A 27,518-nucleotide genomic window follows, 5' to 3' on the forward strand; every position below is an offset into this window, starting at 1 on the left:
CGTGGGGGAGCGCGTGAGGCGCGTGTCTGTCACGCGCCGAGCCTCTGTAGGGCGCGTGGGGGCGCGTGAGCGTGTGTCCGTCACGCGTCTTCAACCTCTGCCCGCGCGTGAGGGAGCGTGGACGCGTGTTCGTCACGCGTCTTCATCATTTGCCGCACGTGAGGGCGTGTGAGGCCGTGTGTTCCACGCGTCTTCTTCCTCCAGCCGCGCGTGGGGGCGCGTGGCATGTGTATCCCAATTCGTCTTCTTCCTCCAGTGCGACTGAGGCGCGTGCATCGCACTCTCCGACTTTCAGGGGCGCGTACGGGCTCCTCCGACATCCGTTTTCGACGCCGTTTGCGGCTACGGATCCGTCTTGATGAGAGGAACATTGTGGTGTGATCAAAAATTGATTTTGAGCAACTTGAATTTTTAGACAGCTCGAACCAGAGCTCTGATACCAATTGTTGTGCTTCTAACCTGTCCGAAAATCACACAAAACAATTTTAAAGTGGTTCGGCAACTTGCCTACGTCCACTGGAGCCTCTTTTATAGAATTTGTGCAAGATTTACAAAAATCTTCAAATTCTCAATTTTCCCTCACGTCCCTCTTTCTATCTCCTCTCCCACTGCCCTTGATCTCTCACCTTAGTGAGGATGAGTTTTCTGCAACTGAGCTCTCTCCTATTTATAGGAGAGAGTAGCCTACAATTTACAATTTCGGTGGAGGGATTTACGGAAGAAATGGAGGTGCCTAACATGCCAAATTTGAGAACGGTGCATGTGCAGCAACTATACACCACCTGCACTCACACTTGGGTTGACTCAACATATATACCATTATCCAATTATATATGATTATACAAGTAATTATGACATCATAATTATTAGATAGTACTAGACATGAGATGATGATGATGATCGTGTTCAATCCAAAGAGGAGCTGCTCATTTATACATGGATGGAGGCAGCTGTAGAGGTGGAGGAGCATTTGGTGGGCCAATCCAACTTAGCATGCACATTAGAAATTAATTTAAAAAAAAGTTAATAATTAACCTAAAATAATAATTTTTGATGATATTTCTGATTATAATAAAGGAAAAATGGTGTGAATTATTATGGTACAACCTATGGAGGGGTCCAAGCCTCTGTGTTTTATCTCTGCATACTCTTGACAAAGAGCACATGGTTCACAGCAGAAATGTACACAGCAATCGCAGCAAGGATCTTCCGGTAATCCAGATTTTGATCTTAATTTCTCTCTATACATCCAGGAGATCACCCGATGGCATTGGACCAGCATCAAACACCCATACACAAAGCCTTGAGCAACGCAAGCTATATATGTGAAATGCATGAAACAACAACAAAAATTAAGAGTAGTGCCTTAATTTAGAGATTTAAAAGTTCGATGCCATACATGATCGATCTGTTGATCATACGTTTATTTGAAGTTCTATACCTTCAAATGATATATATATATATATTGTTGCGCCTCTTACCTATCCAAAAATCATACAAGACGATGAAAAGATAATATTTAAGTGGTTCGGTAACTTGCTTGCGTCCACTAAAGTGGAAACTCAATATTTTCAATATGTTTGTATAAAATTACAAACACTCATAAACAACCTATCTATCTCTTAAATTGCCTTTGTTATGAGTTTCCCCAGAACTTAAATTTCGCTCAACCCTCTGCTTGATCTCTCATCACAGTGAGGATGATTAATCTTTAGCAAATGATTTCCTTTTATAGGAGAAGCCATGGGGGACAAAAATCCCACACTTCTTGACCAAGAGGGGGGCTTCTTTCAGTGCAGCAGCTTTGGTCAATATTTGTTACTAGAAATTTTCGGTGGGTGAGTGGCTCGCTACAAATTCAAATGACATTTCACACTTGGGGGGTTTCCAACAATCACCCCCACCACCCAAGTGTGCCATACTAGGATGCTATAAACGGTTGCATCTTTCAAATGATTGCACTCCTTCATTGGAATGCTTGTTAGCCATGAGAGATTTCCGCTATCAAATACATCTGCAGGTATGTTTTCAAATGGATGTTCATATGCCTCTCCAAATACATATTCAAATGCATCAGCATCATCTACATCCACAGAGTTTGCAAGGGATTTTCTTCAGAGGAGATTTACAAGTGATTTATTGCACAATCTCAACTCTCTAGGATTCTTCTTTCGCTCAAGTCCATGAGTCCGCACTCATATACACCTTGAGCAAACTAAGCTTCACTCGAGCCACAACCGAGCGAATAATCTACCTGGTGCCTTTACAACTTTCAAAACTAGACTCCATAATCCTACAATCACACCAATCTCTAACTTGGAGACTAGTTCTCAACATGCTAGCATCTATCTCTAGCATGATCCCTTATCATCTTTGCAATTTTATAGCTCGTGTCTTCAAATTATAAGACTAACTAAAGTGATACATAACTTTAGTTTATCACGTACACTGCTCTTAATCAACACATCTATATAGGGCAACACATCTCCCACTGCACTAGAAATCAATGGTCTCGCATGGACCTTGACACATATCAGGGAACTTGTTGCTGAGATCTCCATCTCTGACATGGGTGACTGACTCATCATCCTGCTGCTGTCTTCAGTCGATGTGCTCATCTTGTGTGCAATCTCTGCTAACTTTGACTTGCATAATCTCCATTCTTGTAAGATTTTCTTCATACCTTAGTTCACTACCTTCATTCAGCAGGATATAGTTTAAGGTAGTAACAATCATGGAGGTCTAATTGTCTTGGCAGTTATGTGATCATCAACTTTAAGTATAGATATACCTGGAACATCTGATGTTTTGTTCTCATCTCTCACATCTTTGCTTCATATCGTGGTTTAGGGAGATTTCTTCAAGTTTAGATAAGGAAAAATAAAATTGAGTTTCTTTTAACTTCCTCATCTAATTCACACGACCATTACCACGAGCCAAGACAATGAATCATTTGTAACCTTCCACGCCTTTTTGAGAAAATAATATTAAATGACTTCTATTTTTAAGCTATCTTTGATAGCATTGTGCACTATAAGAAATGCAACTTCATGTATTTCTTCAGTCACTATATTCACAACATCATTCTCAGCCCAAACGAACTGAGTCCAGCAACATTGGACTCCAACTAGCTGACATCAAGCTCAAAACCAATAAGTCTGACACGACTCCAACTGGTTGAGATCAAGCCCAAAACAAATGAGTCCATCACGACTTCAATTGGCTGCGATCAAGCCCTAAACAAATGAGTCTATCATGACTCCAACTGACTGCGATCAAGCCCTAAACAAATGAGTTCATCATGACTCTAATTGGCTGCGATCAAGCCCAAAACAAATGAGTCCAATACGACTCCAACTGGCTAAGATCAAGCCCAAAACAAATGAGTCCATCACAATTCCAACTAGCTACGATCAAGCCCTAAACAAATGAGTTCGTCACGACTCTAACTGGCTGCGATCAAGCCAAAAACAAATGAGTCCGTCACGATTCCAACTGGCTGCGATCAAGCCCTAAACAAATGAGTCTGTCACGACTCCGACTGGCTGCGATCAAGCCCACAACTGATCTGAAGTATGAACAGTCTAGATCTTTAGTATCGATGGTGAATCTCAACATTCCCACCGTATGGATGACTCCATAATGATCCAAATAGCTTGTCAGTACTATTTGATCATCGCAATTAGACTCCAACTGGCGTAGATCAAGCCCAAAATGATTTGCAACTCATGGACGGTTCATATCGAAAGTACCGATGGCGAATCTTAACATTCCCACCATACAGATGAGTCTGGAATGATCTAAAGAGTTTGTCATCACTATTTGATCATCGCAATTAAACTCCAACTGGCGTAGATCTAGTCCAAAATGATCTGCAACTCATGGATGATTCAAATCGAAAGTACCGATGACGAATCTTAATATTCCCACTATACAGATGAGTCCAAAATGATCTAAATAGTTTGTCATCACTATTTGATCATCGCAATTGAACTCCTACTAGCGTAGATCTAGCCCAAAATGAGCTGCAACTCGTGGACAGTTCAGATCGAATGTACCGATGGCGAATCTCAACATTCCCACCGTACAGATGAGTCCGGAATGATCCAAATAATTTATCATCACTATTTGATCATCACAATTGAATTCCAACTGACGTAGATCTAGCTTAAAATAATCTGCAACTCGTGGACGGTTCAGATTGAAAGTACCGATGGAGAATCTCAACATTCCCACCCTATAGATGAGTCCGAAATGATTCAAATAATTTGTCAGCACTATTTGATCATCGTAATTGAATTTCAACTGGCATAGATCAAGTCCAAAATGATCTGCAACTCTGAACAGTCCAGATCGAAGGTACTAATGGCGAATCTCAACATTCCCACCGTACGAATGAGTTAGGAATGATCCAAATAGTTAGAAAGCACTATTTGATCTTTGAAATCGGATTCCGAATGACTTAAATCTAGCACAAAATCGATTTGCAACTTTTGGACGGTTCAGATTAGTCTTATGCTACAGTGGCGCGTGGGAGAGCGTGGGAACGTGTGGGCGCGTGTTTCCCACTTGTCTTCTTCCTCTGATGCGATTTAAGCGCCCCTGTGCACTCTCCAATTTCTAGGGGCGCGTATGGACTCCTCCGGCGTCCGTTTTTGATGCCGTTTACGGCCACAAATTCTTCTTGATGTGAGGAATATCATTGTGTGGTCAAAAATTGATTTTGAACAACTTGATTTTTTTGGACAGCACGAAACCAAAGCTCTGATACTAATTGTTGCGTCTCTGGCTTGTCCAAAAATCACACAAGACGATGGAAAGATAATATTTAAGTGGTTCGGAAACTTGCCTACATCTATTGAAGTGGAAACTCAGTATTTTCAATATGTTTGTATAAAATTACAAACACTCATAAACAACCTCTCTATCTCTTAAATGACCTTTGTACTACGTTTTTCCAGAATCTAAATTTCACCCAACCCTCTGCTTGATCTCTCACTCTAATAAAGATGATTAATTTTTAACAAATAATTTTTTTTATAGAAGAAGTTATGGGGGGCAACTTTCACACTTCTTGATTAAGAAGGAGGCTTTTTTTTTTTTTTTTTTTTTTTTTTATATAATAGCTTTGGTTAATATCTACTGCTAGAAATTTTCGATGGGTGGCTGACTGGCTGTAAATTCAAATGATATTTTACATTTGGGACATTTCTAATATATATATATATATATAAACAGCAATCTCCTTTTCGATCTCCTTTTCGTTATTTGATTATATAGAGTAATGTTATATACAGTCACTTTTACGTATTTTCTGCGCACTCCACTGATAGGATTGGTTGGATTAATTTTTTTAATACACAACCAATCATATCACTGGAGTGCACAAAAGAATATACAAAAGTGATTGTATATAGAATTTTTAAATTATATAATATATATATATATATATATATATATATATATATATATGTATATAGAGATTGAGGGCACGGGAGCCAGCATGTTATGCAACCCGCACCATCATCATTTCGTCAGTTTATCTTTCAGAACACCAGTAATTAATTAACTGATCCAGAATGCCAAAGGTGATGGTCAGAAAACATGTACTGTTTCTCTCTGCATGTGTCAGTCAGAAAACACCAGTAATTATATACACACGTCTTCAAAGTCGATAAGGCTAGCAGACCATTTCGGCTGCAGGCCGGAGCGATGTCGATCAATGTTTATGTTTGCTCAATCCTTGTGAGAGTAGTGCAGCTACAGAGCATGAGGATTCTAGGATTTATTTCACGGTACTTCCCCACCATTTCTTTATATATATATATATATATATAGATGCTCGATAATCGCTATCCTTTGGTACATCCGCCTAAATAAATTATATATATAAATAATTGCCTTATCTTAATTTAATAAATACGATTGGAATACCTTCTAGCTAGCAAGTACACAGCAGAACGAGAAAATCTCGAGCAGAGTACAGCGAGAAAAAGACAAGGAAAAACATTAAAAGAAAGAAAAAAGATATTCGCAGTCATGATTGTATAAGTAATGTGCAGTCGTTTTAAAAAAAATAAATTAATATAAAATTTACATAAAAAAAATTAACTTTTTAATCGTAGATCTTATTTTTTTTCAAAATAATTATACAACATTTATAATTTTACGATTGTATATAGCGCTGTTAAAAAAAATACCACCTTCTAACAAACATATATAGGATTAAAGCATGCCAACGTACGTCTGCCAAGTGGTTTGATCATAAGACGACATCTCTTCTTTAATATATATTTGCCGTGCCGATACAACATTGCTATATATTTTTATTCTCTCATTTACAATACTTAGGCAGCTTCTAATTTAAAAATAATCAGGATACGCATGCATGCAGCTAGCTCATCATATATGTACATTAAGATCAAAAGGCAACAGTACTGCCTTACCTCTTTTTTCAAAGAAAGTTCTTTTACTAATACTATTGTTCTATACAAAGTACTGCATTAAAAATTTTCCAGATTTATATATATTATGTATATATATATATTGACGATGTAGATGTGGCACTCTTGAAGCTTGATCTATCAACCAACTTAGGTGTAATTTGGATAGTGAGATGAGATGGAATAATTTTAAATAAAAGTTAAAAGTTATTAATACAATATTATTAAAATGTTATTTTTTAATATTATTATTATTTTGAGATTTGAAAAAGTTGAATTGTTTATTATATTTTATATGAAAATTTAAAAAAATTATAATGATAAAATCATAAAATGAGATAAAATTATTTCTGTATCTAAATAAGTGGACCTTAAACGTGTGACTGTTGGTATGACAATTAATTATATATATTCCACTGACTCAAAGAATTAGCTATGTATAAAACGGAGATCATGCCCATGGGTTCACTTCGGGCAAGCCGCAATGGGAATGGGATAAGAGCACTGTCATTGGTATCTCCATATACAAATACAAATACATATTTGTATAATTAGACCCTTAATTTGACTGTATTGAAATGTGCAGATGTAAAATTTTACATAATTATAAACAATATTTCAACATCTTTAAAGATGTATTATTCATTTCTTAAATATTATTTTATTATTATTTTTTCTCTCCTCCCAGTGATCCAACTCTCTCTCACAACCATTTTTGTCTTCTCCATCCCTCAACAACACGAGAACCTTCACCTTCACCATCATGATCTTCATTTCATTATTATAATATATTATTTTTTTATCATATTTTATTATATTTTTAATATAATATATGTTAAAAAGTTATATTTTTTTATTATATTTGTATTATTAATACCAAATGTATGTAGTGGATCCTAAATTTGTAAAAAATAACAAAAAAAGTTAATTTTTAAAAAATTAATAATAATAAAAATATAATATTTTATTATTATTTTGATTTAAAGATGCACAATTCAATGTAGGAGCTTTTCTAGAATGACAAATACAATTAATGCTATAAAGTGTGAGCAAGCTAGCTAAAGCAGTGAGCCATTTAATTGGTCACAAGAGCTTCACTAAACCGAATGGTTCAGATTTCTACTCCAACCATCCAATATCAACTTTTTTTTTTTTTTTTAATTGAGAAATGATATTTGTAGTTTTAAGGTGTAAAAGTTCCATTCAGTACTCATTCTAAAAAAGCTAGGGTCCATCATTAAAAACTAATATTTTCATATAGATCTTAGATTTATATATATTTTTTTTAAAGGAAGTATATGGGACTTGAACACATTAATTAAGATTGCATCTATTACTTTTTTTAATTCTTTTACTTATAATTAACTTAGTGGAAAAGATTCACTCTCCATGCACGTACGTCACTCATAAGACAAAAATTGATTTATAAAAAACGTTTAAAAATTAAAAAACATTTTATGACATAGAAAACAAACTGAATATCACATGTCATAAATATCAAGAACAGATAGAAAAACATAGAACTCAATCGCCTGTACATTACTCCTAACAATATCGGTGCAGACAAATTATAAATTTCCAAGACACGAAATAAATAAAATACGTATTGAAAGAGAAATGATATTTGCAATTAGGAAATGCGTAAATGCTGCACAATATATTTGAAAAAAAAAAAAAGAGTAAATATGACTCACATTAAAAAAATTAATTTTTTAATAAAAATCTCTATTTTTTTTTTTCAAAATAATTATACATTTTTTTTTATATATATATTGAAGAATTTGGAGAGGGGAATCGAACCGAGACCTCTCTTATATATAAAGATTAAATCTCATACCATCTAAACTACAAGGTCCTTCAGCAATTACTTAAGCACTTATGTATTCCACGAATAACATTCAGAAATGGTAACTACCTGTAGAAGTACTTATGGGCATATATCTGGGCTGCTTTCTTTAAAGTGGGCTCATATTTATCACTTGGGTGGCCCAAGGTAATTGAAATATTGCGCGCCTACGTACGTCCATGTTTCAAACTTTGGACATGGAAATGCAAATGCCCGCATTTTGGCAGGTTGGAATAACAATTATGTTGTCAGCGAACAGTTTGGATCCCTGAAGGAGTATAAAGTCTCACATATGAAATAGAATTTATAATATTTATAATTATCCGAGCGAATATTTCAAGCAGTATGCATCAATTAATGTTTAATGAATGTTATAAGACCTACAGTTTAATGTATTTATCTCTCTTCTATTCTAGACTATCAATTAATGTTTAATGAATGTTAGATTTCGAATGACTGATATTTTTATTTTATCACATGATGATCATATACTATTAAAAAATTATTTTATATCTACACTTTAAATAATATGATATCCTATATATAATAGAGATCTAGTCCCAGATTGACTAAATGTGGCATCTGCTGAACATGAATTATAGTCCTCTTAACGACAATCTTCATACCCGTTCGGACACCATACAATTTATTAATGATCCTTTTTTTTTTGGCTTAATAAACGTTTCCAGTGAGTTAAGTGTGAATATATACGAAAAAGCCACCTGCCCATTTATAATTGTCTCCAGTCCACAAAGATCAGGAGGCATCGCATGCAATATGATGCATGCATGTCGGCTACTTTGACAAAGAACTTTCTTGTCGTACGTTCAGATTGAAGGTCAAAATCAATCTCATAATGGTAGGATCGGGCTTGCTTCAGTACGAACATTTTCTTACGTAATTGTGAAGAGTAAATATATAGGAGGCGAGTGAGACTTTGCATGCAAATTTAGAGATCCGAAAAGATCACCCAGCCTGCCCCATGCATGCGTGTATATATGAAAGCAACCTCTAATACACGTTTTATATTTAATTTTTTTAGTTAAGAAATAATTTTTTATTAATAAAGAGTTAATATTTTTGGTTAATTAAATAACTATCAATGTAATATTTATGTAATTGATAAATAATTATACATTATCATATATTATAAAATAAGACCATTAATAGAATTTATAACATTGTCAAATAATTAATAAGACCATTAATAGAATTTATAACATTGTCTTATAAATAAATATCGCCCATGTTTTATGAAAGGTATTTGAGATAATTTTAATTTTAGGATGACGATCTAACATTTTCCTCATCTTGCACTGCTTCAATAGAGAGGACATTAAATTGCCTATATTTTTTTTCCTTCAGTTTTTCTGGATCTACATAGACTTGAATCTTCCAAATTTTTTTTGATAATTTCTTTGCAATGCATTTAACATACGATCGATTTTCCTACAAAATAAATTTTGAATAGGTTTACATAATTAATAAAAAAAAAACCCAATTTTTTTGTAATTAATTCATTATAACAAAACCTAAGTTTTGAAGAAAAATTAAAGAGATACCTCTCCAGCACGTTCTATCAATTCAACTGTTGAACAACCAAGTGCCTGTTCTGCTACTTCACCAAACATAATAGCAGCTAGCTTTCCAGTATTATCGTCCAGTTCAACATATGCCCTAGCACTTTAAATGCGTTGAATATATTAATTTCAATTTGAATAGTGTTAAATTATGAATTAAATTAGACATCAATTTTAAATTAAAATTATAAGATACAACCGTGGTTTGCAGACCCCATGGTTTTTGCAATACATACAAACGAAGCTTTCATTGTATTTATATCCAGTTCCTTTATTACAGCCAATGCATGACATGTAATAAAATACTTGGGTGAAGTCAATAACATTTATCTTCACCTTTATCCAGAATTTTACTTTCTGCATTAAATTATAATCAATTTTTAGAATGAATGTTTGTGTAAATATTTTAATTTATTACTAATAAAATAATATTTACTAATAAAATAATATTTACCGCCATGGGTTGTAAACCCTGAATCAACTCTGCAATATCACAATTCTTCACAATTTCCCGAATACCAACAGATGACAATGGTGCAGATGGGTATGTCAAGGATCTTGCAATAATACTTTTAATTATCAAATCGTTATTCTCCGCCCTTAAAATTCAGAAAAGAATAATAATGTAAGGAAATGAAATATACATGTAAATTACATAAATCACATAAATAACTCTAATAAAAATGCATTAATATGTAATTGTTAATTTTCAAGAATTACCATTGTTTCATTGCTGCAGCCTCAGGAAGAAGAGGATTGATTATAAAGATACTTGATGGACGTGATGATAGAGACAATCATTTGATGAAATTGAGATCAATATTAGTGCTAGTATATATGCTATGGAAAAATATCTAAGTTGTTTTATTATTATAAATACCGTTATATGATCCAACAGATATTTTTGTTCCAAGTATTATCGGCTTATCTTCAATAATATCTTATATTTTCTGACATTCGTCTTGGACAAATCGACCCCACATAGTCAAACATATGGGGTTCAAGCTACAAAATTGAAATAATTAAAAGAGTTAATAAAATATTCCTAAATTAATATTGGAATTCAATTTTAAAAGAAATGAGAAGTTATAAGGATTTTTTTAACTTTCATCAATAACATATATCTCCTGGATCGTTGTTGGTCCAGATGCTGTCATTATCTCTTTAGTTGGCTTGATTTTGATTGCGACAACTAAAATATCTAAATATTTAAATATGAAATGTTAATTTATTGATAATTAATTTATAATAAAATTTAAATTAAATTACCTATTTCTCCAATTGACCTTCTATAAGCCTCCAAGTCCTTGAATGAGACAATCTCATATTTCGGTGCATCTATTTGCTCTTCGTTCTGTGGAACATCTTCTATTATTGTTTTTGAGTTTAGGGTCCATTGATATTGATATTCTCCAATTTTGTACTTTGGATCTACTGGTTTGACATATGCATCGATGATATAATAGGACTGTAAAATTTTTAAAGTGTTCTCCCGAGGGTCAATATCAGTTCCAAACATTGTCGCCTGCACTCGATTTCCCTGATCCAATAATAAAAATAATTGTGATTAGTAGTGTATTATATAAAATTATGAGGATTATTTTACTATACTAATTATTTTAAATAATTTATGTATTTTTTTAAACAAAATATGTCGTAAAAAGATAAATAAATAAATTTAATGTAATTGATATTTTTTTTATAATATCATAGAATGCAAGAACCTCTAATTTCAAAGGATATTGAAAATTGGAAACATAATATATGCTAACAAATATCATACATCTTTATCAATTAATATCAAATTTTGGTACTTCACTGTTGTGCGTTAGCTTATTCACTGAGGTGACTTTTCCGCAACGATCATCTTAATCTTCCAGTTTTTTGTTTTCGGAATGATATCCTTTATTGATGTATACACCGTCCACATTTTTTCCCTTTTCATATACAAAAATATCATATGTATAAGTATAACAGATTTTAATTTAAATTCATAAATTACTAAAATAAATGACGAAGACATTTAAATAAATGACTGAATATTAGATATATAGAGAAGAATATTATAATACACAATAAATCGAAACTATACAATTAAATCTAGTTACCTGTATAACATTAATTCAAACATGATAATGTAAGTAATTCTGTAAATACAATATTTTTTGTGCAATTCTTTTCACGTTGTTCAGTGGACACTGGTCGTATTAGAATCCTCATTGTAGATGATGTCTTTGCCCTCAATAAAGCTACATATAATTGACCATGTGAAAAAACTAGCTGAGGTAAATAAATCCCAACACAATCCAATGTCTGTCCTTGTGACTTATTTATAGTCATTGCGAAACTTAATCTTATAGGAAACTGAGTTCATTTGAATGGAAAACCACTATTTTCATCAACATTTGGTAAGAATGGCATCCTTGGAATGAACACTCTTTTTCCGATATGGTGTCCAACTGCAATTTCTGCATCTATGACATTTTGATCAAAAGGCCGACAAATCAAACGGGTTCCGTTGCATAGCCATTCTGAAAGATTAATGTTTCTAAGTAGCATGATGGGACAGTTTTTCTTGAGTAATAATTCATGAGGCGGAAGTCCGTTTGGGGTTAGAGTATTTAAGAAATCTTTCATAACTGATTGTTCAGATGCATCTATTGTCTCATCAAAACTGTAATATCGCTGAATTTCACCTAGGAGCCTATGAATCAACAATGCTTTCATTTCGTCAACATAATTGTTCTTCAGTGTTAATATTACCCGATTCATCATAGTTGAAATATTCATTGAATATTCATGAATATTGTGGAAAACATCTTCTATCAAATGATCTAAAGAAGTGCTGTCATCATAAGAGGGAATAAGCATCCTATTTGAAATTTTTATGGTTTCATCAATTGTGTTTGGCGGCATTCCGTTTCCAACTTCTAACACATAATCTGAAAAAATTGGATCAAATCTTGCTCGCATATTTTCAGTTAATTGAAACTTGGTCAATGTAGGTCACAAATAGGAATAAACCGAACTGGAATTAACCTGTTGTTGTCTTGTTCCTTTACGAACCACGGGTAAAACCTGTCGAAAATCTCCACCGAAAACAACAACCTTTGCACCGAATGTTACATCTGAATCATTGATGTCTCGTAGCATCTTATCAAATGCTTCTATGTGTTGTTTTCTTGTCATTGGAGCCTCATCCCAAATTATTAATTTTGCTGCACGTAGTAGGTTTGCCAGTGCAATTTGTTTGCTGACACAGCACGTGTTTCTTTCGTCAGTATCAAGTGGAAGCTTAAAACGTGAGTGTGCTGTTTGACCTCCCGGAAGAATAGGTGCAGCAACACCTGATGAAGCAGTTGCAAGTGCTACTAATTTTATTGATCGTACTGTTGCGAGAAGTGCTCTGTATAGGAATGTTTTCCCTGTCCCACCTGGGCCATCTATAAAGAATGTAGCATTTTGGTTTGCAAATACTTTTTCCAGTACTACATTATAGACATGTCGTTATTCACTATTAAGAGATTGTGATGCGGCAATATCTTCTTCTAGAATTTCAACAGCCAATTCATCATCGATTTCTCTAGATTGAAATTCTTCTTCATCGAAGCAAATGTCATCATCAAGAAGATGGTAGGAATTAATGTCTTTCCCCATTGATTCAATTGTAAAAGAAATTGACTTCAATACTTGAGTTCTTACATTTGATATAGAATCTTCTGTTGATTTGAAATCATCTGACATATCTTGCTCAAAGCGTTTCCAAAGCTCCATCCGATTGGTTGGATTACAATAAACCAATATTGTTACAAATAACCGTCTCAAACTGGATGGCATTTGATATAAAGATGATTCCTGTAAACAATCTTCTAAGCTACTGTCTCTCTGTAGCAACTCATGCATTGTTGCTGCCTTGCGAAATGTTGGAGCCACAACACCATCAACTATCTTGAGATCGTCAAATAACAAAGGTCCTCTTACATGGTTTAGCAATATCCGTAGATAATACCTTTTGCCTTCAAATGGATTTGCTGTAACAATACGGCCTATAACAGTTTTCTTTTTCTGAGGAGTCCAATCTTTGTTTTGTTGGTTCCAAACATAATATTCTAAAAATTCTTTATACAGTAATCTCTTTGCATTCTCGTCTACTCGATTTAATGCAAAAAATTCTGTTAACATCGATTTTCTAGAACGATCTAAGTTGACAATATTGATTAGATCATCATTTGCTCGGAAAGTAACTGGATGTTGATCCTCTAGATGTAAATGTAAACTATACACTGCTGGGTACATCTCATTAATAGTAAAGCCATATATCCTTTACATAGCTTCGGGGGGAGTAATCCATCGGGCCGATTGGAATTGTTGGATTTCATCAACTTGTTGATTGTTTTGTTCAGAAATCAAGTTGAAAGCAACACGATCATGTCCTTTATAAATGTATTTATAAAGATATTTGACTGCTTTTATCGTAGAACAAATCTCAACATTAATGTGACAATCAAATGTTGCAAGCAGATATAGATTATATGGAACAACCCAACGATTATCTAAATTTTGACCTCTGACTTTGACAGTTACTCCATTGTTTGAACACCTATATATTGGGAAGCAATCATTTCCAACGGTTGTAGCAGATGCGTAATCTTTTGGATAATTACTTTTGCAACAACCTTTTTTTTTCATGCAAACATTTGATGGGTTCAACACTCCACATGGCCCATGCATCATATGCTTTACAACAGCGTTATGCAAGTGCAAGTTTGTATTTTTATCAGGTATCTCTGCTGAAACGATCTCGTCAAAAGATTCAGGCACATAGACCTGCCAATCCTTCTGTAAGATAATTAAAAAATGCGCATGTGGAAGACTTCTCTTTTGATGCTCAATAACGTAGACATATGCTGAGACTTGATCAAATATTTTTCTCTTGAATAATTGATCCTTTAATTCTTCTAATTTTGCATGAAAGACTCGAGCAACCAAATCAGGTCGATTCTGACTCTCCTCATGCATATGTAGTTCATTTGTAATTTCTTTCCAATTTGGATTGCACGTCATTGTTAAGAAAATATCTGGTTTGCCATAACGCTGAACTAAAGCCATTGCTTCCATATATCTTTTTCTCATGTCTCTTGGACCTCCAATAAATGATGAAGGCAGTATAATCCGTTTTCCAACATTAGAAACGTTTGTTTCCCCAAGCGTAATTGTATCAACAATACCTTGATATAACTCTGATCGAATATGTTGTTGCTTCTTCCTAAAATAATCTAATCTTGATGTCTCGATCTTAACATACATATCTATTACAAATTGTTGCAATAGTCGACCAGAAAGTAGCAAAAATTGATCTGACATCTTCTCTAATTTGTAATTTGTAGCAATAATATTCACGGCATGAAACAATTGGATCCTTCCTTTTTTTGTTTGACGCTACAAAAGTTGAATGTGAATGAAACGTTACTAAGTTGGACGTACATACTAAATGAAATTTTTGAATATTAATACTGCAATCTAACCTCGTTGTTCTCTTGCAAGTAATTCTTCTGCAGTCACTGATTGTTGGGGATTTATTGATCCGTTTGTTTCGTTATATGTAGATCTCCTTCCTCTACTAATCCTTTCAATCCCTTGATGCCAACCAACATCGCCAAATGGAAATAATAACGGATATTGCAATGGATCATAACACCCAAAATAGTACTAAACTATATGACTTCCACCAGAATGGTTAAAGACAAAAATGTCACGTCCTCTTAGTTGATCTTCATCATCATTTTCTACCTATATTGCTGCAACTTGTGTAGATGTGGAGGCATTGAATACACGTTGGTCACAAATGTTAAGCTTTTAAAGAAGTATCGGTGGACACTATTGGTTCTTAAAGTCCTATGCAAGTTTTGTCCCTTATATTTATTAAAAATTTATGGGTTTTATTTTTTTGGTTTGCATGTCATTATTTTAATTTTGTTTTTCATTGGTAGGAAAATTTTTCTTACTGAAATTGTTGAGTTGATATTTATTTTGATGTAGCTAAGTTCTTGATCAGTCCTAGACCTTGAGTATACTAAACCAAACCAACCTATTTGCAAGACTTAAAAAAAGAGACTATCTAATGATTACCCATTAAAAAAATAAAAAAAAAAAGAGACTTTCTAAAAAACTTTGACAGTTTTTTCTCCAGTTTAATGCATTTGTGTTTGCATTGTTTGAATCTATGCCTAATTATAATATACCAATTAGAATGTAAAAGCAAAAAAATAGATGGATTTGGTAAATAATATTGTTGATAATAGTACTGTGTTTGTTTTATATTGATTTCAATTCTAATTACCTATGAGTTGCTTTATGCCTCAATTCTGAAAAACAACATCAATGCTGTTGTTTTGTACTCTGTTTTTTGTTATAGGTTTTTCTAATAAGTTTTATGAATTTCTACATAAATATGTTTAGATGTTTCATATCATAATTTTTGTATGAACTGAAGCATCTATACAACTTTTTATGCTCAAGTCAAATTGCAGTTTCTGTTTATTAAAAATTTATGGGTTTTATTTATTTTTATGAATAAATAAAAAGTAGCAACTGACAACCACATGAAATTTATTAACAAACATCATATATATGCATGTGTGTGTCTTTTTAGTTCTTGACACCTTGATTTTTTGTTGCCTTAATCACGGGATTAAAATACAGACTAATGTCACGTTTACAAAACAAAAAATAAAAATGACTCTATATAATAATAATTATATGATTTGATTTAACACGTTGGATTACTTATAACTTAATGAATGGTATTTATATTTTCCTTTTATAAGTTTGATAAATCAAATCATATAATTATTATTATATAGAGTCATATAGAGTCATTCTTAAAAAATTATTTTAAAAAATTATGAAACACCAGCTTCATTGACATATGTTGAGGATGAGCTCAGCGAGAGAGTGAAATGGTGGCAAGTGGCAAATTAGTTTGGCGAGTTCTGTATGTACTACTAATCCTATCTTTTCTAGTTTTCTTTTGAGTAAAACTAAATAGGTGTAAAGTTATAAATTTGTCATTTTCAAGGTGCTTTACAGCTTGCATGATGGTAATATCTTGGCAGGGATATTTTTTTTCAAGTCAGTTTTACGCCCACAAAAACTTCTCTCCTTGTCTAATTCTGATTTCCCTTCCTATATGCATATATGATATTTTAAATAATAAAAGCTGGCAAGGTGGAGCAATTTGTTTGGTACATATAGTTAATCCCAATAATAAAATTTTTATTCGAATTAGATGATTAAATAATTTAATTCTTAAAAAATTATTTTAAAAAATTATGAAACACCAGCATGATTGACATGTGTTGAGGATGAGCTCAGCGAGAGGGTGAAATGGTGGCAAGTGGCAAGTCAGTTTGGCGAGTTCTGTATGTACTACTAATCATATCTTTTCTAGTTATCTTTTGAGTAAAACTAAATAGGTGTAAAGTTATAAATTTTTCGTTTTCAAGGTGCTTTACAGCTTGCATGATGGTGATATCTTGGCAGGAATATTTTTTTTCAAATCAGTTTTACGCCCACAAAAACTTCTCTCTTTATCTAATTCTGATTTCCCTTCCTATATGCATATATGATATTTTAAATAATAAAAGCTGGCAGGGTAGAGCAATTTGTTTGGTACATATAGTTAATCCCAATAATAAAATTTTTATTCTAATTAGATGATTAAATAATTTAATTCTTAAAAAATTATTTTAAAAAATTATGAAACACCAGCTTGATTGACATGTGTTGAGGATGAGCTCAGCGAGAGGGTGAAATGGTGGAAAGTGGCAAGTCAGTTTGACGAGTTCTGTATTAACTACTAATCATATCTTTTCTAGTTATCTTTTGAGTAAAATTAAATAGGTGTAAAGTTATAAATTTGTTGTTTTCAAGGTGTTTTACAGCTTGCATGATGGTGATATCTTGGCAGGGATATTTTTTTTCAAATCAGTTTTACGCCCACAAAAACTTCTCTTCTTGTCTAATTCTGATTTCCCTTCCTCTCTCTCCCCACCTCTCTTCGATCTCTCTCTCTCTCTCAAACAACTTCATCTTCCGTCCAGATCTCTTTCTTTCTCCCTATATTTCAATGATCTTGATGGTAGACTGTATTTCTTTCTCTAAACCCATTTTCAGCCCTCCATTTTTCATCTTGAGAAGGAGTTAAGAAGCAAGGTAAAAACCTAAACTTATTTTACAACTCTTTCTTTCTCTCCCGCTTAGAAGTTCTTTGTTTGTTTGTTTTTTTTTTTTTTTGCAAACAACTTCAGATCTATATGTGTTCATTTAGATCTTTTAGTTTTCATTTTATTTTTTAGATCCCAGAGCTTCTTATGTTAAACATGGGTTTGCATGTTTTGAGTTTTGTCTTTGGGTTTTTTTTTCACATTTTTTGTTCGATCGACTGGATGTTTTTTGGTTCTCATTTCATTTTTTTTAAATAGATGCATTTTTGGGTCGTTTGATGTTTTTATTTTTAATTTTTATTTTTTAATTCTTGCTTTTGTGGATTTGCATGTTGTGAATTCTGTGTTTGGGTTTTTTATCTTTCTATCCTAATGTAATAATCTGGTAAGTCTTGAAATATTGATCGGCACATGGACTGGGTAGAGACTCAATAGTATATATGTTGCTGATTAAGAATATAATCTGTTGAGAGCATGTATAAGTAAGTATTCAAGTCGCTGACTTTTGAGCCAGATTCCAAACATCAAATTCTAATTTGCAAATAATATTGTTGATAATAGTGCTATTTTCATGGTCCTACAATCTATTACTATAGGATGAGCCACTTCTCCAGGTACTTTCTGACTTTTTATTACCTCAATTTTTGAGCTTGATATTAGTTCTACAATCTCTAAGTTTTATGATATTAGTTATTTAATTTCTTAGAAATATGAACAAACATATCAAATGCATAGATACTGTATATAATATAAACACACAAAAGGTAGTAAGACTTACCTTTTTAATGTATCTTCAAACCTTTGCACCACTGCACTGCTTCACACCTGATTTGAGAGAGACAGAGCATGGATAAACATGAACAAACATATGTAATGCGTAGATAGGCTTATACTATAAACACACAAAAGAAAGTTACTCACTTTTCAATCTTCCTTGAAACTGTAGCACCAATGCATCGAAACTAATAAAAGGTACCAGTTACTTTTCAAATGTTTGCACCACTGCAGTAAAAGTAATAGAACGGTTTTCTTAAACCCCATTCAATGCCTCTTGAGTTCCTACGAAATGTCTCTTGGTATTCAGACTTTGAACATGACTATTGCACTGCTTGGCCATTCGACTGCCTCATCAAGTGATTGAAATTGCTAATTTCTCCCTGCCTATAGGTATGAACATAAAAAGTAACTTATTATAAATTATAACTTATACTGTATATTATAAAAACTTATTATAAATTTTTATTACATGTGATTAAAATCTGCCTTCACATATTTATAATTTATATTCTCTCTTTTTGTGTAGCTTCCATTCCAATGCATGAACAATATTCAAAAATTCAATAGCTGGCGCACGTACAAAAGGGGAAAAATAAGAGCAAATGGGACTCTAGTTTTTTCAAATTGTAATTTATTATAATGTTTTGCCATTATAATGTATAGGAAAAGACAATGGTATGCCTACTTAGAGTCAGCGTATATGATTTGCCACTATTTCTCTACAAAATTTTCAGCTATTATGTAATGGAATTCAAACAGACAAATGGTCACTAACGGATATACTTGTAATTTGGCATTGTTTTTTGCCAGATTCTAAATTATTAGATAATAGAATTCAAGCAGTTAACATAAATGGCCACAAACGGTAGCTTAATAGCTATTTACGGAAACAATAAAACTGACATAAATGGCCACAAATGGTGATTTAATAGATATTTAACGGAAACAATAAAACTAACGGTGAAATAAGATTTTCTGTTAAAACAACAAATTCTGTTTTATAGGCACTTTTTATATATAGAAGATATATATATCTGCCTAGCTAGCTACCCTATTAATATCCATCTTGCATTTTTGCCCTGTCGACTTACATTTCACTTGCATGATATATAGTGGAGAAGCAATTAGGAAGATCAACAAGAGAAGATGATATATATATATATATATATATATAAAAGAGATCAAAACTCAGAAGACATGAGTACATGGAAGGGAAAGATATTTCTCAAAATTCTCATGCCTCAAAGCTGTAAACTTTGGAGTACATGAGGCCCTTATATGCATGTGTCTCCAACTATAGAGTACTAGAAATAAAATCCTATTAGAAAACTAGAGTGTAATGCTAATTCTTGCACATCTCATAAACTTGGTTATGTAAATACTGGATGGTTATAGCATTGGATGAATACAATATTGACTATAGGTTTAATTTAGATGGTATATTTGTTGTATAATTTGGATAAATATAGGTAGCATTTGTTATATATACGTAGACAAACATAATTTAATGCAGTGAGTGTACGCAGTACTATATCTATATCTCTCCTAGTTATGAAAAGAGTTTTACTTAGAAATTAATTTGTAGGAAATTATGGCCCATTCAAGAGAGAGATATATTTAAAAACTTATATTAACTCGGTTCGTAAATATATACGTATATTCATTTGTGTATCACTTTATAAATATATAGATGTACAAGAAACTTATATAAGTATAGAAATATGTATAAAAGGTAAGTAGACTAATTTATACAAATTAGCAGATTTCTAGAATTAAGATGACTAATATTCTGAAGATAAAAAATCTGAAAAATATGGCAACTGTCAATATATGACAACCGTCAATACTCCCCCTCAACTTGGCGCATGGAGATCCGTAATGTCCAATTTACATGTAAAATGATGAAAAAGGGTCTCATGTAGTACTCTATATGGTAACATGGTATCAGAGCTAGTTTTGCATATATATTTCTAGTACTCTATAGTGGAAAATCAATTAGGAAGATCAATAAGAGAGGATGATATAATATATATATATATATATATATATATATAATATAAAAATACCATCCAAAAAAAGAAGAAAAAGTGTTGACGCATGATCGATCATTGCATCAAATAAATAAACATGAAGCTACTACAATGCAAGCCAATTAGATAGTCACGTTATTAATTGTCGAGGCATATGATCTACTAATCCTAAGCAAAAAAGAAATAAAATCCATTATTGTAGATCAGAAGTAGTACTACCTGATGACTGATGTTTGATACCACGTACGTGTAAAAGAGAACACATGATGCATTACCGCGTGGTGCATGAATTCTTTCAAAAATATTGTGCATTAATTCATATCCAATATTTTATCTTCTTGACCTTTTGGCATGGATCATTAGGACACATTTGTCAAGGAACGAACTTTATATGATCCATTGATGTTATTTATAATTGGGTGCTTACACTGTATAAGTCTGTAATGGGTGTTTCAGTGTATTACACATATCATGATAATTATGTCGGTGAGTATGATTGGCTAGTCATGCATAATTTCCTGGTGACATCAATCAGATTTTGCACATAATATTGGTTGAGCTTTTGAAATCATGGACTATTGCAAAGCTTTTGCATTTTTTTTATTAGAATTTCAATGAATCTGAACAGGAGTACATGGATTGCTTTGTACAAGTTGGGGTCAGGTTTTGAGAAGGTTGCCACCAACAAAAACAATGGTCCAAAGAACTCTGTTACACCCATTATTTCTCATTCCTGATCATGATTTGCTTTATTATTTCAGTGCTATTGTCTTTTTCATGTTTTGTATCCTCCTCCAAAATATAATACTCAGTGGTATTGGCCGTGTTTCCACGTTAATTATAGCAGATTAGTGCACTTCAACGTTTCCCACTAAAATCTGAGGCCTCTAGCTATTAATTTGTTCAATACATATATCTTTTCTGGACCACAATATTGTCTCGATCCAGCTTGTACGTACAAATTACACGAAGTTCTCCATCCTGCATGTGGATGTGTGACGGCATCGGTACGTAACAACACAGTCCTAGTCGGCTAGTCCTCCATTCCTTCGCACGCAACAGCTCGGAAGAATTTCCATTGATCACTATTTCCATTATCTCGAAAAGACAGTTGATGTGATCTACCTCAATCTTATAAATCAATCCTTGAATTTATGTTGGTACGTATTATATATTGCTTTGCAAATCTTACTTGCCCAAAAGAAGAAAGAAATATATAACTGTGCGCTTAATTAAGGAGAAATTCGAACAGTGAGTTGAATTGATCGATCAGATATAATAAGGTGAGAGTTGAAAGTTAAATAAAATATTATTATAATATTATTTTTATTTTAAAATTTAAAAAATTGAATTATTTATTATATTTTATTTAAAAATTTAAAAAAATTATTATGATTAAAGCATATAAAATAAAATAAGATGAATTGAGATTATTTTTTAATCCAAATAAGGCCTAAGACAAGTCAGGTACTTCGCATCCTGACACTATCACATTAATTGGTTGGTTATAAAATGACTAATAAAATAATTATATGACTATATATCATTATTCATGTAACGTCTGCGCGATAGCTTGGGATCACCTCGATCTCAACTTGTGCACTAGTCAAACTAGGGTTTTAGCAAGACCAAGGTAAATGAATTATGGTTTAAATATTAATATAGATATATATAGGCTGTGGTTGTCTTTTGTCACTTATAAGGAGTAATACTAGACATGCATTAATGCAAGTCATGTTTGTTAATCATGTAATCAATATTCGTAGCATTTTCAGATTAGCCAGTGATAATCAATCTTCGTGCAACACATAACAAATTGAATTAGAGTAATGTCACATATAGTCTTAAAATGTACAAGTGTCATGCAGTCGTTTTGAAAAATAGTAGAGTCTACTGTTAAAAAATTAATTTTTTTTTTATGTAAGTGCCGTATTTATTCATTTTTTTTTAAATAATTGCACAACACTTGCATACTAAATATCATTTCTTTTGAATTGATCACATGAATCATGTAGATATGCAATTTAATTTGGTGACTCTCTTAATTAATTTGGTATTAAATTCTTCATCATCTATGGTACAAGGTAACTAAATGCGAATCATGATCCATCTATGTGTGTATATATATATATACACAAGACGCACTTCACGTGCTACGTACCAGGTTCAAGCACGAATAAATATGTCATATGTGCTCGTACGTGGGATTTGGTTGTCAGCCAGAGAGGGAGAGGATTTGATATCCAAAACGATAATGCATTACACGTACCATGAGTCATTGACTTTCTTTTCTCGAAATCAACACTACAGAACCAAGGATTAAATTAATAAAAACCCAAAAGTTAGAGGAATAATTATAATATGGGAAGAACAAAGAATATACAACATCATCTCCTTATAAAAGGGGAATAAAAAAGAAAGAAAAAAAATGGAGACAAAAAGTAATTTTAGTGGTAGATGTATCATATTTTTTAGGTCACGTACATTAGTGGTAGATGTATCATATTTTTTAGGTCACTTACATTAGTGGCACATTAATTAACATGAAAAAGTTATCTGGACGGCCTAGCTTTTTTTTTTTTTTTTTTTTTTTGTTTATAACCAACATCTTCATTAAAACAGAAACCACAGGACGAGACGAATATCAAGCCAAATGGCCTGAGTGATGAAGTCTGGGAACCCGTCCCACCACATTTGAATGTGATCAACAATCCAAACATGTCTAGCTAGGCCATGAGCAGCCTCATTATATACCTTACCTATACACATGAGAAATCTTGACAGACGGCCTAGCTTTTCATGCTTACACAACATGGGCATTGATCTGATCTTCCTCCTTGTGTGGAAACTTAACGCTCTGACCATAGCAAAGATACACATAGAAAATGAACTAATTATGGTTAGTAGTTTAATCACAAATAGTACCGGCTTGTCTTAGTGGGGGAACACAAAAAGGAGATCCATTCCAACGTCATGCACACTCAGAAATATATAAAGTGTTGGATAAATTTGCTCCATCCACTTCCATTATGATCAGCAAATCGCACTAAAACCAGTGTTTCTGTCCCTTGCTCTGTAGGAAACAACTTTCCTACAGTCCCTGCAGATCGATCGTCTAGATTAATTAGCCCGTAGGGGTACTCTTACAAGGCAAATGGAGTACTGCATGCATACATGATACTCTGGCAAGGAATCTATACATGACGCATCCACGCACAGAAATATTACTGGCATTAATATTTTTTGACATCTGAGAGATGGGTTTGCAGCATATAATATATATAATAATAAAATCCTGATAATGCTTAATTAGTCAGCTATCAACAGTACTTGATCTAAAAACTACGCGTGGCTGCCACTATGCAAACTTTATTATATATGGTCCATGCATGCTAATTTGTATCATTTGTAGAAGCCAAACATATATAGAAAGTCGTCTCTACGTAATATATATATATATATACATATATATTTATATATATATATATATTGATTGCAGTACTACTGACGTTCAGGGCGGAGGAAAAAAGAAGAAAACAGAAGAAAAAATTGCACGTTTTGAATAAAGATGCAAAGAGGTTGTGGTTCCCATGACTTGTCTCAAGCCATATATGCACTCACCTGGTGCAAAACCCGCGCATCGTAGATCCTAAAGAACACGCGTGTGATCGATATTGCCTCAAACGTACGTATAATATACGTGCGTGCGTGCGTTTTGTTCCAAACCGAAACACAACATGACAAATTGATCATCAGGCCGCCAACCCCCATATATGGTAAAATGATTAGAACCCAGTATTCTCACAAAACACGTATCTGGCGGCCGAGAGCTGCCCGCTGTGGCTTGTGGAAGATGAGCTAGCACTACTGAAGCACAGCAGTAATGTGGGCACCAATCTTCCATGCAAATTAGTTTCTGATATAAACTGGTTTAAGCTAGCTGATGTTTATACGTAAGAGTTTTTCCCTCTAACCCTGCATATGCGTTTCAGTACTAAAAATTTCTTTATTTAATTAGGAATATTCCATATACCGAAGCATTATCCCTCTGCTTGGATCTCCACTGATAAAGTAAAGAAAGAAGGATATTATAGGCTTCAATATTCTAGAATATGCTTCCAGTAGTACCAATATTCCCATCACAGAAACGTAAGTGGTGGCTCCATTTTTTCTGAATCAATTACAAATATATAAATTAGTATAAACTTTTCTTGCAGGCGTAATTCTTTGTTTTTAATTACCAATTATGTCTTGACAATCAAATTAACGATAACAAAATGCTTCAAGTACTGATATCTGCATGCGCCTACTATTGCTTAGCTATATATTTATATACAATACGTGGTGTATGTAGATGGTGCATGTGTGGTGTAAGACCTTCAAATAACACTACTATTTTCCTTTATATATGTGCTAAATATTTTACTTTAAAAACTCACTTTGTCTAAAAACGATTGGGCATGATGATCATGCGCGCATGTCATGGCATATATATATATATATATGATTTTGCTGATCTGCTCATTGGTTTGGTTGCTTGATGTTTGTCTCTTTAATCGAAGATTTGTAAAAGTACTAGTTCTATTCTTCATTTAAAAAAAAAAAAAACTTATTTAATTACCCTCTTGATCTAATTAAGCAATTTAATCAGATCACTTGGTGATCATCACTATCAGCCAGGAATGCATGCATGTCCTTCCATGGTCATGTATTTTAGAACGTATAAATCTATATGAATTCAAATTATATATTAATGATCTATTGCAATTAATTTTGTGGGAGTTCAGTGGATCTATGGTCTCATATAACATATATATATATATATATATATATTTATAAGAAATAATATTGACAGTCTTAGAATATGAGTCTTATATATTTCATTTTAAAAAAATAAATAAATATTAAATTTACATAAAAAAAAAAATTAATTTTTAATTGTGAACCGGCTCACTAGTCTTTTCAAATGGATCGAATCTTGCACACCCAAAGATCACCGTACGTATCTAACATTACTATATATATATATATATATATATATAATCTCTAGCTAGCTGAACTAGTGTGATCCAACCTAACAGACATTATATATACCGACAACTAGTGTCAACAAGAATCTATGAGGTTAGAATCATTTGCGTCTCACATGAGACGACGGCGCCAGTACTGCCTCTTTTGAGCAAAGTCCACATACTTAAACTGTTTATTTAAAATTGAAAATTATTAATTAATTAAACATGCGAATTAGCTACTTTGTAGTGCTGTTGGGAATTAATTAATATAACTACAGACGACATAATATATAGTTCTTTTTATAATAATTAGTCGAGGAATAATTAATTGCTTTATTAAGATCATGTAATTAATGTAAGCATTTTAATTATTAATTAGAAACCTAGACCTATATATACTTAATTAATTGGTTGTTTGTCGAGTTCATGATGCATGATATATGTCTCACGAGCTTCACTACAAAAAATACAAAACTAATTAATGTATCTCGATCCCGTTTTCTATTTTTCTACGAGTACTTAAATGATTTAATGAGCTTTAATATACATTATAATAAAAACGGATATTTGTGATCAATTTTTTACAACAAAAAAGAATTCTTTATTATGAAAACAGACTCATTTTAGTTATAAATAGACATTTCGCTAGAAATAATTTGTTGCAAATAAGCAATTTTCTTATAGTAATAATATTAAAAAAACCAAACAAAAGTTTTATTATTCTTTTTATATATATATATATATTAATTAATTAAGAATGAAGTTGTGGGTTGGAGTCTTCTCAGTATAAGAAAAACGGATTTTTGTGACTAATTTATTATAACGAAAAGACTATTCGTAACCAATTTTAATTACAATAAGTTGATCACAAAAACTCATTTTTCTTGTAGTGAATCTTCTTCCTTTATATATATATATATATATATATGATCGACAATAAATCATGATGAGCAGTCTCTTGCATGCATATATGCTGCATCCACGGACAAACAAACATTAATGAGGAATAATTAAGTATATATATGGACGTTCACGCTAAACCCATTCCGAGAGAGAATACAAAATCAAGGGAAAAAAAAGACTGTAGGGAGAGTACTTAACGTTGTTTGGATTTGAAATCTAAGTTTAAATTCAAATCTAAAATCCAAATTCCTTTCTCCGAACGTAATATATATATATATATATATATATATTTTAAAAGAAACCATGCAAGCATATCTAAAACTTCCATTATTTCACAACTCATGACTTAGCTGATCACGTGAGCTAAATCGCAGTATTATATATATCTTAGTATATATAGGAGCCATACTCATCGTATGTATAGTATCGATCTCACGAGGAGATATAGGCCGTCTCGTCAATGATAAATGCATTAGGCCGGTTTGGATGCACAGATCAACTACAAACGGTTGGAAATAAAATAAATTATCTTATCTATGATTTTTCAACTAATCCTACAGTAACACTACAATAATGAACAATAATGCTACAGGAATACTAATTACCACATTTTTAATATATATACTTATCTATTAGAATTTTTTATTTTATGGTAATTTATAATTAGAAAAATATATTTCAAATTTTATAAAATATAGTATA

The 27,518-nt window shown here is 32.5% G+C and overlaps 3 protein-coding genes across 3 annotated transcripts; all 3 read right to left on the reverse strand.

Moving 5' to 3' along the window:
* Window positions 1-12,239: 12,239 nt before the first annotated feature.
* Window positions 12,240-12,842, reverse strand: LOC122301853. Its single transcript, XM_043113219.1, has one exon. The coding sequence runs from the start codon at window positions 12,840-12,842 to the stop codon at window positions 12,240-12,242; it is 603 nt and encodes a 200-aa protein (XP_042969153.1).
* Window positions 12,843-12,875: 33 nt separating this feature from the next.
* On the reverse strand, window positions 12,876-14,165 carry LOC122301854. Its single transcript, XM_043113220.1, has 2 exons — window positions 13,385-14,165; window positions 12,876-13,312 (listed from the first exon to the last, which is right to left on the reverse strand). The coding sequence occupies exons 1-2, from the start codon at window positions 14,163-14,165 to the stop codon at window positions 12,876-12,878; spliced, it is 1,218 nt and encodes a 405-aa protein (XP_042969154.1).
* A 27-nt stretch (window positions 14,166-14,192) lies between these two features.
* Window positions 14,193-15,233, reverse strand: LOC122301855. The gene is made up of 2 exons (XM_043113222.1): window positions 14,856-15,233; window positions 14,193-14,708 (listed from the first exon to the last, which is right to left on the reverse strand). Exons 1-2 carry the CDS (start codon window positions 15,231-15,233, stop codon window positions 14,193-14,195), a joined length of 894 nt encoding a protein of 297 aa, XP_042969156.1.
* Between the last annotated feature and the right edge of the window lie 12,285 nt (window positions 15,234-27,518).

Source organism: Carya illinoinensis, chromosome 2 (genome assembly GCF_018687715.1).
Source record: "Carya illinoinensis cultivar Pawnee chromosome 2, C.illinoinensisPawnee_v1, whole genome shotgun sequence".
NCBI classification, from domain to species: Eukaryota; Viridiplantae; Streptophyta; class Magnoliopsida; order Fagales; family Juglandaceae; genus Carya; species Carya illinoinensis.